The following is a 15,919-nucleotide window of genomic DNA, read 5'->3' as shown; positions in this document are numbered from 1 at the left end:
AGTGTTGTTGATAGTCTATGGAGGAATCACAGGGAATAAGAGAGATGCTTTGAGGCTGGAGAGATGAGCCTGATTTTCAGAATGGGTAAGAAAGATTTATCAATAGGAATTAATGAACTGAACATTGAACCCCTTGGTAAGCAAATGGGCAAACTAGAATCTAGTATGAGTTCACTAAGAAAAATGGTATTCATTGAACCTCATCATTTTGTATGGTATTGATAGACTGGTAGATCAGAGAAAGGTTTAATAATTTGTCACAATTTTAGCAAAGCATGTAATACAAACAACAATAAAATAGCTAACATTTAAGTTCTTATTATGTGAAAGGAATGATTCTAAGTGAATAGGAAAACATCAAATTCTGCTTCTTTTGGGGGGGTCATGGTAGTGGTTTATTGTATCCTAACTTCATCTTCTTCATTTAAAATGATGAAGCTTGTCTTTCCAATCTCTCTTATATCTAGAAATTCGACTCGAGTTAATGGTTTCCCTGCAAGCTAGCAATATGGGGTAACAGAGAGCGGACAGGTGGCTTTTCACTTCCAGCTACCTTAAGATACTCTTTCACATGCAGGCTATTAAGCTCTTGGGTTCTAGTAGCAATTGAAGATAGAAGAGGGTTCATCATCTTAGCTGGTTGAATTTCATGAGAGGAAGGAACACGCAGGAGCACATAACCAACGGCTGCTGTGCTCCCAGTAACTGCCATTGCTACCTGCCTAGCCAAGGTGGAGGTAAGAAGGAACCATGTGAATGACTTGCCAATTAGTTTTCCAAATTCATAGCCCACACATGGCTTTCTCAGCCAATTTTCAATCACCACAGCGCCATGTTATATCTGGCTTAGACTATTGATGAATTTGTTTTGTCTTCACTACAATTTTGAAAGGCAGATTGTATCTTATTTCTAATTTTCAAATGGAGTTGACAGCATGAATGATTTGACTAAGGATACTGCTAGGAATTACAGAGCTGATTTAGAATATATGTCTTCTGGCTCACAAGTCCAGTACATAAAACGCTGCCTCCAATGGCTACGATTCCCTGTATGTTTCAGCATGCCTCATTCCAGAGAGGTGGGGCATACACGTAGAGTCTGACAGAGCAAGAGCCGAAGTGACTGGAAGCCAGCACTTGCCTGGGTGTCCAAGCTTGATGACCTCTGGGATTCCTGTTACTCTTATCTGGGGGTGAAGGGGCACCTTCTGGCAGTGAGTCACTCCTTGTGCATTTAAACAAGACAGATAGTGCTTTGTGCTTCTGAAGCACTTCCGCTTGTCCCCAGCGTGGCCCTCTAGGGATGAGATTATCTCAGTAATGCTTATGACATATTTGGCTCATAAATAAATAACAGGTTTCTAGGAAGCGTGCATGCCATTTGTTTTTTTCCTGCAAACTTCATGACTACTTTAGTTTTTCACACCTGACATCTTTGGCATTGGATCTTGACAGAGAGGCAGAATTGTTCTGTTGCAAAATGCATGTCCTATTCAGAGAATTCTATGGGGTTAGCCTGTGCAATCCTCTTCAGGCACCTGCTTGGTGATCCTTATGTTAGTCACTGCTTCTCTTGGTACAGAGGCTGTAGTGTAAAGAGTTCATCCCCCAACTCTTTGATTTTATGTACCAGTTCTTTGGACCTCAATTTCTTCAAATTAGAAGGACCAGGTCAACCCAGATGATGTCCACCGTTTCTTCAAGCTTTGCTAGTCTATGATTTGGAACCTGCTATCATAAGCCAAAGTTTTTCTGGAGTGGCAAAATACTAGATTTGTTCTTTTAGAGTAGGACCCGGGAGAGTAGGAACAGTGAGTATCTTAGCTTGCGCCTTCTCTGAAGGATATGAGGAAGTGCCCTGGGTATTCCCTAGTGGGGGAAAGACTGAAATGTTGATAATGGAAAGTGTGTGCTGGGGCAGAGGGAATGGGCTGCTTTCTGTTTAAGAGTGTGGAAGGAACCAGAGAGAAGATGCTTCTGGCCACAGAGAGGGCAGGAGATCCAATAAGATGATCCTGACCAAAAAACCCTCCAAATTTATTTATATAGTGAGAATGTAAAAGGGTTGAAAACTGCAAATTAAAGGATAAAAGATAGAAGGAGAGGTATCAACAAGGAATAAAACACCAATCAGCAAGAGGCTGTAGAGAATTTAACTGGATGAGTAAGAAATTTTAATCTACTTTAACTCTAACTGTGGGGAGTTTGGACTTAGATTGAGTTATGTGGGAGGCTTTTAAGTGTGGGAGGGTTAAAAGCAGATGTTTTCTTGGCCTTGGCATGTAGAAAGTTCTGCCTGCGCTTCTGTCCAAGGGCGTGGAGGTCCAGTTTGGACTTGGGGATAAAAGTGGAGAAAGAGGAGAGGGAAGAACTGGTTATCCAAATGGCTGCTACTTTCAACACCCCAGGTCTCCGTAGTTCCCCACTGTTGACGGAGAGAACAGAATCGCAGGTTCTGTGCTGCCTCAGCCTCAAATGGTTGACTCCATCGTGATTTTGTCGGGCTTTCAAAAAGCTGGGCTTTCAAAGACTCGGTGGATGGTTTGAGTTTCTCAAAACAAATTAAAGAGAACTCCTCCATCTGATAGGGATATTTCTGGAACAGCTTTGCCGGCTCTAAAAAGATCCTGAGAATTTCCTCCATTAATATGAGGCGATTGCCCTGCTCTCAGGCCCAAGTTAAAATTCACAATGTTTTTTTTCTTTTAACAATTAGGAATTCTGAACTCTTGAGTTCTTTGTGTTAGTGGATTGGGAGGCAGCAGGGGCTGTGATCAAAGTACATGGGAAGGAGAGTGGAAAACAGAGATCCTTCTCTACCCCACACTGCTCCACAAGCTCCACTCTTGGGATACTTCTTAATCTTGTGACAATCGGATACTGTAATGGCATGGAAGTATTTTGTCATGTGTAAAGCAGTGTGCATTGAACACGGAAGGTGATATTATTATATTTTCTTATTACTTTTATTCCCGTGAGTATGCATTGGATACTCTTGGGCCATGGAAAGAGAGGCCCTACCAGGCTAGAGGACAGTTTGTTCAGAGAGATCTAAGAAGTGCATTTTGGGAGCATTTGCAGTTATATATGTAAACAAGCCTAGAAGTAGGCAGATTTTTGTGCTTGCTAACTCTAAGTCTCTCAGCTCTCCTCTGCCAACAGAAGCCACCTCTGAGGCATTTCTCCTATAATCTCATTAACTGATTTATTTGAATTATGAGTGGACATTCTTAAAATGAAACAATGGATTTTTTTTCACATCACATTCTAAGAAGAAACTGCTATAGGCCATTTGGAATTGGATTGTATTTTGAGAAAGTGCATCATTACTTGTTTTAATGATGAAAATTATGTTGTTTAAAATGAATTAGTATTGGTACATGACCCTTGAAGTAAATATTATATGTAAAAATTCATGTTTACATAAGAAGTAAATTAGGGGTGACTTTTATTTATTTATTTATTTATTTTGAGACAGAGTCTTACTTTGTTGCCCAGGCTAGAGTGAGTGCCGTGGCGTCAGCCTGGCTCACAGCAACCTCAATCTCCGGGGCTCAGCGATCCTACTGCCTCAGCCTCCCGAGTAGCTGGGACTACAGGCATGCGCCACCATGCCCGGCTAGTTTTTTGTATATATATATTTTTAGTTGGTCAATTAATTTCTTTCTATTTTTGGTAGAGACGGGGTCTCGCTCAGGCTGGTTTCGAACTCCTGACCTTGAGCAATCCGCCCGCCTCGGCCTCCCAAAGTGCTAGGATTACAGGCGTGAGCCACCACGCCCGGCCTAGGGGTGACTTTTAAAAATGGACTTTATTATTGAGAGCAGTGGTTCACAGCAAAACTGAACAGCAGGTATAAAGATTTCCCATGTAACCACTGCCCCTACACATTCATAGCCTCCCCCATTATCAACATCTCCCATCAGAATAGTCTGTTTTTTACAGTTGATGAACCTGCATTGACACATAATTATCAATCAAAGTCCATAGCTTACATTAGGGTTCACTCTGTGTGTGGGACCTTCTATAGGTTTGGACAAATGTATAATGACATGCATCCACCATTACAGTATCATACAGAATAGCTTCACTGCCTTAAAAATCCTTTGTGCTCCACCTGTTCATCTCTCCTTCCCCCAGGGTGACTCTTTTTACAAAAAATCAAATACACCCTACCAATGGATTTATAATAGAGTTCCTTTAAATAGCATCCCTTAATGCCTTTATAATTTGATTAATCTATTTCATGTACTTCTTTTATTAAAAAAGGTACATCTAGATACTACCAAAGTATATTTGTTTTGTCATATGACCCTTTAAAAACAATTTCTGTTACTACTTGTGAAATTTCAGTAAATCAAATATCACTTGAAAACAAAATCCCCAAAACAACTCCCCAAACCCCCAAACCTCTGGTGTAATAAAAACAGATCCAAGTCTCAGCCCAATTTTTTGAATTTAGAAAATATGTAATATACTGAAATTTTTGTGCCAGAAAAGAATTGGGTACCCTTGAAATTTCACTATAATTGGTTTTGACTTATGGGCCATTTTTTTTCTTGTGGCTTTGACAAGAGTCACCTTGTTCCTCCTGGTTGGCATCTGGCCCTTTTCTGTGTGTCCTGTGCAGGGTCCTTGTGTAAGACCCACTCAGGCCTAAGGTGCTCTGTCTTTGAAGGCGGCTCCCTGGGGAGCAGGCCCCTTCTCTCTCTGCAAGGGGAGGATGGAGGGCGCCCAGTGGGTGCCCAGAGCCCAGGGCAGCTCCTCCCTTCCTGAGCAATACAGCAGACTGTCTGTTTGCTGGAGGGAAGCCTTGGTTTCTGAAGGGAATTTGAGGTGTGTCCTCTAAATTACTTCATGTGGGGGTTGTCAGCTTGCCCCCACCACACACCCTACCTCTGTGCCTCCAGTCTTTGGGGCATCCTGTGCTCTGGGCAAGGCTTCTGGCAATGAGTTTTAAGTACAAAGGCTTCTTCCTCTGCCTGCCTGAGAGCGATCCTTTCAGCCAGAGGCAGCAAAAGTGTTGGGTTCCCAGAGGGCAGAACTGGAGGATAGGCTGTTTGGCTGAGGCTTGCTGCCAGTGGTGGGTTCTGCTTTCTGAGCCCCGTTACCTGCTGGGCGACAGCTTCATTGCCCCTGGGCAGAGGTTACAGTGGCAAATCTAAACAAACCCACGAAGCAGAACAGGGTGTTTCCCCTCCTCCTTTTCCCAAGTTGAAAAGCTTTTGTAGCTCTGTTTTATGTTGCCTACAACATTTTAGAAAATGATAGGGTATTATAACTGGATAGGTTGTTAGCAATGACCTATAAATATTCGTGTGTTATTACTACTTTCTCTGCTGGCAGTGTTTAACTCTGGGCCCAAGGAACCCCCCTTCTATCTGTGGACAGAATTCAGGGGTGGGTGGGCCTCCCCAAGTCGCTGGCTGTGTTTGTGTGTATGTGGCTGTGGGCATTGCTCAAGCAGGACGGTCCAGAGCATTCATTAGATTCCCAAAAGGGTCCAATGAATCAAAAACAGTGTGACAAACTACTGTCCAAGTCTAAAGTGTACTCCATCACCCCCAACACACACACACACACACACACACACACACACACACACACACACACACACACACTCTCTCTCTCTCTCTCTCTCTCTCTCAAGTTGGAGTGACTGCCAGTGAAGTTCAGGGCTGGAACTAGGACCTGGGTCCTTACCAGGTCTAATCCCACACTCTGCTGTTAACCTGTGCACAAAAGGGGCCCTTTTGGCCAATTAGGTGATGGCAAAACTGCTTTAGCCTATGCTCTATGAGCACTTTGGACGATGGGTCACAGGACATACTTTCAGGATAACCCATTTCCCACCTCAGGACAGTCCTCTCTTTGCAAGACCTACCTTTGTTCATCTTCCTGCCCACCTCTCACCCAGCACAGCCTTGCTCGGAGGCGCTGCTGTGTGAACCTCAGTGGAGAGCATGGGAAGCAAGACAGCTTAGCAGCTTTATGCAGCTGGTTATTTGAATTCATGATTTATGAATTTTTCATTTTCATCCCATCTTATTCCTCCTTCCTTACTCCCATGACCTCAGATCTTGGGGCAATCGTTAGCAGCAGGAGGTGGCCCTGATCAGAAACCACTCCATCCTTGGAAGGTATTTCAACAATTTGTTAGTGACCGGCAAACTCCGTGCTTAGGAACCATGATAATTTTTTAATAAAATAAGTAATTCTTCTTGTAAGGATAAACATTTCTCCTAATTTACCTGACTTGGAAATTTGGGTGTGCATAATGGCACTTATTTATAACTGTTGAGATGCCCAGCTTTAATTCAGCTTTATCTTCTATTTTGCTAGGATGTTATAGAATGATAATAGATCCAAATTAGATAGTTGTTCAATGTATATGATCTATGATCTGGGCTAGGCTCAGAGGGGGAATGGGTAGAAAGGATTACATCTGGGTCATAGAGTTTATGAAGCCTAGTGATAAATTAAACTTATTTAAGTAAGTTGACAATGAAGGGAACATAAAAAAAAAAAGTAAAAATGTGTCAAATTAAGAGATATTTACTCAAGGGGCTTTAGTTGTTCAGAGTAGTGAAAATCAATTCAAGCTGTGTCCGTCCAGTATGGCTTTATTGAAAAATACATTTGTCTTGTCTTAGGTAGTTTCCTGATGGGTAAAGAGGAACAGGAAAGGATATTCTAGGAAGAACATTGTGAGAAGCTGGTGTGCAAATAGAAAACGGCAACATTTTATTGTTTTAATGATGTTAGGGGTTTTTTTTGTTGTTGTTGTTCTTGGTTTGTTTGTTTTTTAACAGACCTTTTAAAAGATTGTTGTGCCAGAGAAGTATTAGGTGTGTTACAGGCATTATTTAGTTTAATCCTCACAACACAGGGCCAGTACTATGGTTAACCTCACCTTACAGGGCGAGGAAACCAAAGTTTGGAGCATGAAAGTATCTTGCTCAGGCTTGCACAGCTGGGAGCCATATTCAAATTCAGGGCTGTCTGGCTCCAAAGCTATTAATAAATTGCCACAATGTCACACTGAGACCATTAGGATTGGAATGAAAGTGTCACATGTAAGAATAAAAGGAGACAAGACTTTATAAGGTGGTTGGAGGATATTAAATGCTGGGTCTTTAGAGGATGGGGAGAGAAGAACTTGACACAAACTCTTAAGGGAAGTTGCCAAGTGTCTTCACTGAGTTGGATGAAGAATATCCTGTCGTTAGGAAGGGGTTTAACCCTGTCAGGAAGTTTCTTCCAACACGGAGATTCTGGCATGCTACTTTGAACCTTTGGCAGAAACATACATTAAAGGCAAATGAATATCTCCATCCTTATTGCTGATGTGCCACAGAAAGTGATACTGAAAGTGTTTCCATCTAACAAATTCCTGGCGTGTTTCTACAGTTTCAATGCAGAAGACTGTGTTCAAAGCGGATGATGGTCTGTCAGTCTGTTTTTGTCTAGGTTTAGAGGCTGACTGAAATGAGGCAGCACACTGTAGTAGAAAGTTCATGGGATTTGGGTCCAGCTGGACTCGGGATAGAATCTCAATGTCACCTTTTATCAGCTGTGCAACTCTGGGAAAAATACCTAACTATCCCGAGCTCCAGTTTTCTCATCTATAAATGGAGATATGTCTATCTTATAGGAAAGCAGCCAGCTCATTTTCTGAAAATCAAATATGTCAAGCACTTAGTGCATCAGATCATCCTAGCACCTAATCCTATCAACATCATCATCAATGATGACCATCGTCACTATTTTATACTTGTTAGAACCTCTCTGTGCAGTTGGACTGTGAGGCTCAAATATCTCTTTTCTAGGAGAAACAATGTGGGAAAAGTTCAGTCAATTTGAAATAAGAGGACCCTAGTTCAAGGTCTCTCAGAAGGTGGCAGAGATCTTGGGCAATGCATTTAAAGCCAACTTCACAGGATTGTCATGAGCATTAAGTGAGGAAAAGGCTATGAAAAGTACTTTGTAAGCTTATAAAGCTTGATTAAAATGTTAGGAAGAATGGTATCATAAAATGTTATTATGCCATTGTCTTTGAAAGAATTAAGCTAAAATTCCCTAACCCTAGGGTTCACATGAGTAGTACTTTGCTAAACTGTCTGCAGGATCCAGAAAGGCTCCCTCTTGGAGGCTCACTTTGCTCCTTTCTTGGTTTTTGGCCTCCAGAACCGTATTCCCCTTTGCAACTGGCTGGCATGAATGGTGGTCTCATTCTGGCCTGATCCCTGCGCCAGCAGTGGGACGCTGACCTGTCTGCTGTGCCCTGGAGCCCACAGCTACCAAGGAGACCCAGATGGAACTAATTTGTTGGGCCGAGTCATAGCATCTGGTTGGGACTAATTTGGCATATCTTTTCCGTCAAAAGTGTCTCCTGGACCTTCTGCTCTCCACTTTGCTAAGTTCCTAGGAGTGTGTGTGTGTGTGTGGGGGGGGGGGGGGTGTTAGGCTTCTGAAGAGGATCCTTTTCCAGAAAGAAGGTTGTGATAATGTACTTGATAACAACTGGGAATTCTTCAAAACTGCCTATCATTAGGGCTAAATTGTTTGGTAACATGATAATTACTACACAATCCAAAGTAGAGGGGAGTTCATGGAAGGTTAACAGAGCTAGAGAGTTTATTATTGCTTATCCAGGGGATGTTCATGAAAACATTCATTAGTGCTGCTCAGGAAAAAGAAAACGGGGTGTCAGCAGAGTAGGCCAACCTGGACAACCTCCATGGGAAAGCACAGGCCATTAAAGAGAGCCTTGCCTAGGGCAGAATGGGATTCTAGAGCTTCATCAAGCCAGTGCTGCTGGTCAGAGTTGACTATGTAGTTCACAACAGAATTGTGGCTTGGAGATGCAGGGACTGTGGACTTCACTCTTGCATTTGTATTTTATGTTTTCTGCTATTTATTTCTGTTTTTGTAACCTTAATTTTGGTCTTGAAAGGAACTCTGTCAAATAGTTGCACAATGTCACCATCAGGCAACCAGGAAATTTGTCCTTGGGGAGCTACTTAGGGAATTAGGTGCTGACTTCAGGTTATCATATAATCAGGAAATCTGGTTCTAATCTGAGCCTTGCTGCTGTTCTGCTCCTTGCTGCCAGGTATGGTGCATGGAGCAGCAGCATTACCTGGGAACTGGTTAGAAATGCAGAATCTTGGGCCCCACTTAGACCTGTGAATCATAATTAGAATCTATATCATAAAATCCCCAGGTAATTTCATATGCACATAAAAGTTTGAGAAGCACTGGCCTGTGGTAAACTCTGGGAAGACATGGGCTATTTCCATTTTCTTATTTATTATTTTTTATCCCCAGTATTGCCTATCTAAAATTTAGCATATGGTAGCTGTAAAATCCTTGAATCGTCCTCTGACCTTAGGCATATCTGAACTTCTAGGAGCTTTGTAAACTTCTAGGGACTTAACTGTAAAGTGGTGAGGGAGAGAGATGGTCAGTGGAAATGGACTTGACCTTCAGTGGTAGAGAAAGTGGAGAGTGCCTAGAATCACAGGTGGTGGTGGTGCCGTTACCATAGGTGCCTTTGACCTACTGAGTCATAATCTCTCAGGGTGGGTTATAGAATTTGTATGTTTTCAAATGTTCCCTTCATGTTAAAGAATATTTATTACAATATAGCATATAATAAAAAAGTCCTTAAATGTTCCTTAAGAGGAATTGAATTAATACAGTGAGATACAATTCAGATGTTTAAATCAATGCAGTAGAGCTACATGTATGAACATGAATAAATCTAAATTTTTTTTTTTTTTTTGTAAAAGAAAGTTGCAGAAGGATGTAAGAGGTATGGTGCTATTTATTTAAAGTTGAAAAGAGTTGTATATGTAATGGAAACATGCATATGTAGTAAAAGAAAAAAGACCTGGATGAGAATGATAAACACCGGGTTCTGGGTAGTGGTTAACTTTGAGAGGGATAAGGGAATGGATGGAAGGGATGGAAGCTTTAATAGTCCTTTATGATTTATTTCTTTAAAAAAAAAGAAAGCAAAAAAAAAAGCCAAAAAAATAAGGTTGCAGCAGCAAATATGTAAAAGATTTTTTTTAAAGGAATGACTACATAATCCTTAATTTTATATATATATATATATATATATATATATATATATATATATATATATATATGGCTGTCTGGAAAGTATCCAGCCATGCAACCGTTCTTATTATATTAACATGGCTGGATACTTTCCGACAGCCCTTGTATGTGATTTTTCTAAATGCTTAAAATATTTCATTACGAAATGACTAACACAAAACTCCCCTGGTAATTGTGATGCAGGCCATTGGCATGTGGGAATTATTGCCTTAGATACTCCTAAGGACCTTCCAGTTCTAAATGTGTTTGTCATGAGAGAACTGCTCCCAACCACCCTCTCTTGTTCTCACAGTCAAGCGTGCCTATTAGGCAGTGTCCACGGCTGGCAGCTTCCCGGCATTCTGTCCTGATGAGATGTAACCATGTCCCGTGCTTGTGCCATCAGTGAATCCCACTGTTCTGACTCTTTAGGAACCTAGCTTGCTAGGTCCTCCTCTCTGCTTGCTGTCTGCTTCTCTCCTTTGTTAAAGGAAGCATCCTGTCCTGCAATTACCCTTATCTTAGAGCTCCAGCCCTAGGGGCATCTCACACTTTCCCCTACTGCGTTCATTTTCATAGCTTCTTCACTGACACCTCAGTTCAGTGGTGGGGCTTAGGTGTCCACGTGAATCCCAGGAATTTTATTGCCTACCCCCAAGCCTCCCCATTTGCAGTCAGGTCTCCTATTGCTGTATCTGCTTTCTTAACTTCCTTTCTATACCACAAGTGTCCCGAAGTTTAATCAATAAGAATGACACCTGTTGGTCTGTGACTCAAGGGACATTTAAGGAAGCAGAAGTGGTTCTAACAGCTGGTACCAAAGTGGACTTTTAAATTTTATTTTATTATTATTATTGTTTCTAATAATAGCAGTGATTCCAAATCAGGGATGATTTTTCCCCCTAGGGACATTTGGCAGTGTCTGGAAACATTTTTGGTTTCACAACTGGGGAAGTGCTACTGGCATTTTGTGGGTCAAGGCCAGGGATGCTGCTAAATATCCTACAATGTACAGAACAGTCCTCTTGCCCACCCACCCAACCCCTACCCTTCACGAAGAATTATCCAGTCCAAAATATCAATAGTGCCAAGCCTGAGAAACCCTGCTCTGCAGATCATCATACCATGAATATACCCCTATCAAGCAGGGAAAGTAGATGGGCCTGTAGCTCCTCTACTTTCTACTCCTCTACTAGTGGGACAGTGCCACAAGGGATATATTAATAGGAATCCCAGGGAATATTCCTATGTCATTTCCATGGCATGGTGTGGGCTGGAAAGGTCATGGTATCAGAGATGGAGAACAGAAGCGATTAGGGAAAACCTGGAGAGGAAAAGAGCCCAGGCAGTGGGGAGAATAGAGAGAAGCTGCCTCTAATACCTCTGAACTTGGCACTCTCATGCTATAGAAATGCAGAATGGCTGATTTAAAACTATTGCCAATGCAAAATGTGTAGGTCATCACAGTAATGACCCCCAGTGAATCACACCACCTGCCATCCACACTCACCGGCAAGGCGATTCTGCCGTTCCTCTAACCGAAAGGTGGAGTTTGTAGTTCCACCCGTGAATGTGGGCTGGCCTTGTCACTTGCCTTGACCAAAAGCGTGCGGAGGGTATACTGTTGTGTGACTTCTGAGGCCATTCAGCTTTGGCTTTCTCCCTTGTGGAATTGTGTTTCTGCCACAGTGGGAGGAAGCCCAGCTTGATTAGCCCCCTTGAGAAAGAGGCCCAGGTGTCCGGGGTCCCAGCCCCAGCCAGTCTTCCCGCACACTGCGGCCGTGTCAGGGAGCACATGTGAAATCAGCTCACCAACCCCACCAACCCACTGAAGAGGGAGAAATAATAAATTGTGATAATTTTAAGCCACTGAACGTTGGTGGTTTGCTACACAGCGCTAGATAACTGGCTATTGTACATTAGGAGACTTCCTATGATGAGACTGGATATTGTGCATAAGAGACGTCACAGTGGATGATGTATTTGCCTTGGGATATGTGTGTAAATGTCAGATCATGGTTAAGAGAAACTGAGTTCTTCCTCCTTTGTTTCTTGTAGCACTTCTCAGAACTTCTGGATGAGTTTTCCCAAAACGTCTTGGGTCAGCTGCTGAATGATCCTTTCCTCTCGGAGAAGAACGTGTCGATGGAGGTGGAGCCGTCCCCCACGTCCCCGGCGCCTCTCATCCAAGCTGAGCACAGCTACTCCCTGTGCGAGGAGCCTCGGGCCCAGTCACCGTTCACCCATGTCACCACCAGTGACAGCTTCAATGACGGTAAACCCAGAACAGGGCGAACACTGGGGCCTTGTTACCTTTGACTCTGAGCCCCTTGAGGGTGTGTGTGTCGTGTTATTGTCAGCACCCACTTTAGCCAAATACCAACGGTGTGTAAGGCCTTGTGCTTGGGCAGTGGGGAAATGCAACGAGGCACAGGACACACTTCTCTGCACCAGACTGTCCCCTGGGACCTTGCTATAACTGAGTGATAGTAATTACTTTCTTTGACCCTGTGGCTTGGGCAGCGAAGCAGCCTCTTGCAAGTCAGGCTGGTCTGCCTGGATGATAATCCTGCCAGTTCAGTGAGTCCATTGTTTCAAGAAGTCATGCCATTTTTTTCTGAGAGAAAAGTTTTATGACCACTCTTCTCTATGGTCTGTATGGAAGCTTCTTGAGCATCCTCTTACTTAACCCACTTCCAGCATGTTCCATTGATCCTATATTCTGGGATCTTGGTGGACATTCCTAGACTCTCTTGCTTTTTACCCTTTCATGCCCATCGTCGGTGCCATGAGTGTGGTATTGGTGGAGTCTAGTTTTTCTGGCCTTAGGGATGTTAAGATGTTTTGACCATTACAGACAGTTTCAGGGTTTTGGACAACCTGACTAGTGGTGTTCCTTCTGTACTTACCAGCAGGCCCCCCAAGGCTCCGTACAGGGACAATTTGTAATTAAAGAATCAAATTAATAATTTGGGAACTAGTTTCTTCCGCATGTGTAAACAGACTCGTGGCCTAAGTGGTTCGTTGTCCCATCATCTTCACGCTAGTGTCATTGTTGATGTGGTTGCTTAGGCACAGCATCACTTTCATCTTAACTTTTTTAGTTGATTTTGTGAGTCTGTGTTTACCCTGTTGACCACGCCTCCAAAACAAAAGTCCACCGCGAGTCCAGGTGAGCCTGCAGCGAAGAGGTGATTACAGTGGAAACGAAAGGAGGAATAATTAAGTGTTTGGAGCCAGGCCAGACGCCATCATTTGTTGGGAAAGTGTTAGACTCCAGTCGTTCGACCATCAGAACAAATTGCAAAGGTTAAAGTGAGAATAATGGAACATGTGAAAGGCAGTCCTCCAATGAAAGCGTCAATTATTACTAAGCAGTGTAGCGGATTAATTACTGAAATGGAAAGGTTATTATTGCTTTGGTTAGAAGATCAGAGTAAGCATAGCATTCCTATTAGCCTAGTGTCCATGCAGCGTTGGGTGAGTGTTAACCTTTGATATTCTTTTTTGAAATTTCTATCTCACATCTAAAATTTTTATATGAGTTTTTTATGTTCTGTTTGTTTGAATTAAAAGAAAGAACACAACAGTTTCTGTAACTTATTATTCCAGTACAGGGGTATTATTATTAATATTACAGTATTACACTATATTATTATTACCACATATAAGCTATTATAGTCTTATTATTATTATTATTACCATATATGCGCTGCTGTTCATCAGTGATCTGAGTTACACACAAATCTGACCTAAAGACGTTCTCAGGAATGTATCTTACCTGTAACCCGGGACCGCCTGTACTCTATAGGCCTTTAATTGGTAAAAACTTTATTTTCCAAACTCTCCAAGGTATATATACTTCTTAAATTCAATTTTCTATGTTTTCTTTTCCTAGAGGGATAATCAGCTATTTTAGTACTTTCAGTACATTTTAAAACTCTATTGCCTATTCCCAGTCCAGCACATGCCTTCTTCACAGGAGGATGACAAGGGGGAGTCCCAGTGCTCTGTCAGAGCACATAATGACCCTGATAGAGAAGGATGGTTGTTCTTTAGACAATGCATAAATATACAGCTTTTAAAAATAGCTGTTTGCATTAAATATAATATTTTTTTTCTCTTTCATTGTCATAATAGCCTAAACAAAACTAGGTGTCCTGTGTCTAGTGATGGATACGGAGTGAATATTTCATTGTACCTGGGAAAACCCATGACTCATATCTCCCTGACCAATTTTACTTAGATCAAATACAATTCTGCAGTTGCTTCTAAGCTTAAAAAAAAAAGTGATAAAACGCACAGTTAAGTAGAGGCTCTCTCTTAGTTTATTACGATTTTCTTCTTTTTTTCTCCCTCTTCTTCCTTCTTCCCCCTTACCTTACCCTCCCCCAAACTTTCCCTCCCCTCTGCCACCCCCCTGCCTGACCCCCAGGGTAGTTACACAGGGCATGTAGATGTTCTTTTTCTTTTTTTGCAGTAGAGACAAGGTCTCACTCTGTTGCCCAGGCTGGTGTGCAGTGACCAATCTTACCTCACTGCAGCCTCAAACTTCTGGGTTCAAGCAATCCTTCCACCTCAACCTCCCAAGTAGCTAGGACCACTGGCAAACATCACCACACCTGGCTAATTAAAAAAAAAATTTTGTATAGATGAGGTCTCACTATGTTGCCCAAGCTGGTCTTGAACTCCCGGTCTCAAGAGATCCTCCCACCTCAGCCTCCCAAAGTGTTAGGATTATAGGTGTGAACCACTGTGTCTGGCCAGCTGTTCTTATCTTATCATTCCTTCATGGACCTCAGATGGGCTGTGGACTCCTGAGACTGTATACAAAAATATGGGCTATCTACATTTGTTATTTTTCTGGTGAGAGCCATTTTAACTTTTTTTAGATTCTCAAAAAAGTCTGTACCCCAAAAGGTTAATAAATACTGGTCTAAGATTACATAGGCGTCATCCGTTTCAGGACTGACTTTGAGTGTAGACTTCTCTGAAACACTAGAGCTAAAGAACTTCGTGTGGTTCCGCAACCGCAGGAGCCACCCTTAGAAATGTGGGCTGAGCCTTCAAAACCACCAGAAAGACAACCTATATCCAGCTCGGACGTTTCTCCCCATGATTAAGGCTGTTAACCAGATGCTAAGCAGGATTTTCTCTCTTCTACCAAAAAAAAAAAAAAAAAAAAAAAAGAAAGAAAGAAAGAAAGAAAGAAAAAAAAATGAGGTTAAAAGAGATAAGCAGAAGTATCCCAGTAAATGTTTGTGAATGTTTTTATGCTTTGAGAAATAAAAGCTTGTATTCGAATGATCAAGTCTTATGCCTCATCACATGGAGGTTATCTTTATGAGTCATGTTCTTTACAATTAAATTGGGATGTTAGCTATGCATTTTTTTTGTTCTTTAATTTCAGTGCGCTTTCTAAAGAAGAAACTTCATGGTGCTTGAGTAGGGCTGTTGAGAGAGGCTACACATGGCCTCTGTCCTCTAAGATGATACAAGAACAATGCTTAAAAATAATGTAAAATATCATCAGGCCTTAGCATAAAATATACTAATACAGAAGCAGTCTAATGCCCCATTTACGCCAAGCACAAGTCAAGATAACTTTATATAGGGTGGAATAAGGGACTGTAGCTATGGCTGTTCCAGGTCTACAGAGGGTGGGCCAGGAACATAAATAATAATCATCTTCATTCTGATTAATCTGTTGGGAATCTAGGGTTTGCAGTGGCAGGGATGGCTGGGTAGGCTGGCTTAGTATAGATTCTCTAAATTTATGGAGCCATGTTCACAGGTGGGAATGAAAACAACA

General features: G+C 42.1%; 1 protein-coding gene across 1 annotated transcript in view; it reads left to right on the top strand.

Moving 5' to 3' along the window:
• The window catches only part of CREB3L2 (cAMP responsive element binding protein 3 like 2), a 116,635-nt gene that overhangs the window by 57,778 nt on the left and 42,938 nt on the right, over positions 1-15,919 (top strand). Inside the window, exon 2 of the mRNA XM_076006639.1 lies at positions 12,166-12,382. Within this exon, the coding sequence (XP_075862754.1) occupies positions 12,166-12,382 (217 nt within the window). The remainder of the gene's footprint in view (positions 1-12,165; positions 12,383-15,919) is intronic.

Source organism: Microcebus murinus, chromosome 9 (genome assembly GCF_040939455.1).
Source record: "Microcebus murinus isolate Inina chromosome 9, M.murinus_Inina_mat1.0, whole genome shotgun sequence".
In the NCBI taxonomy this organism is placed as follows: domain Eukaryota; kingdom Metazoa; phylum Chordata; class Mammalia; order Primates; family Cheirogaleidae; genus Microcebus; species Microcebus murinus.
The sequence above is the reverse complement of the archived record's forward strand: the minus strand, read 5'-3'. Positions and strand labels throughout refer to the sequence as shown.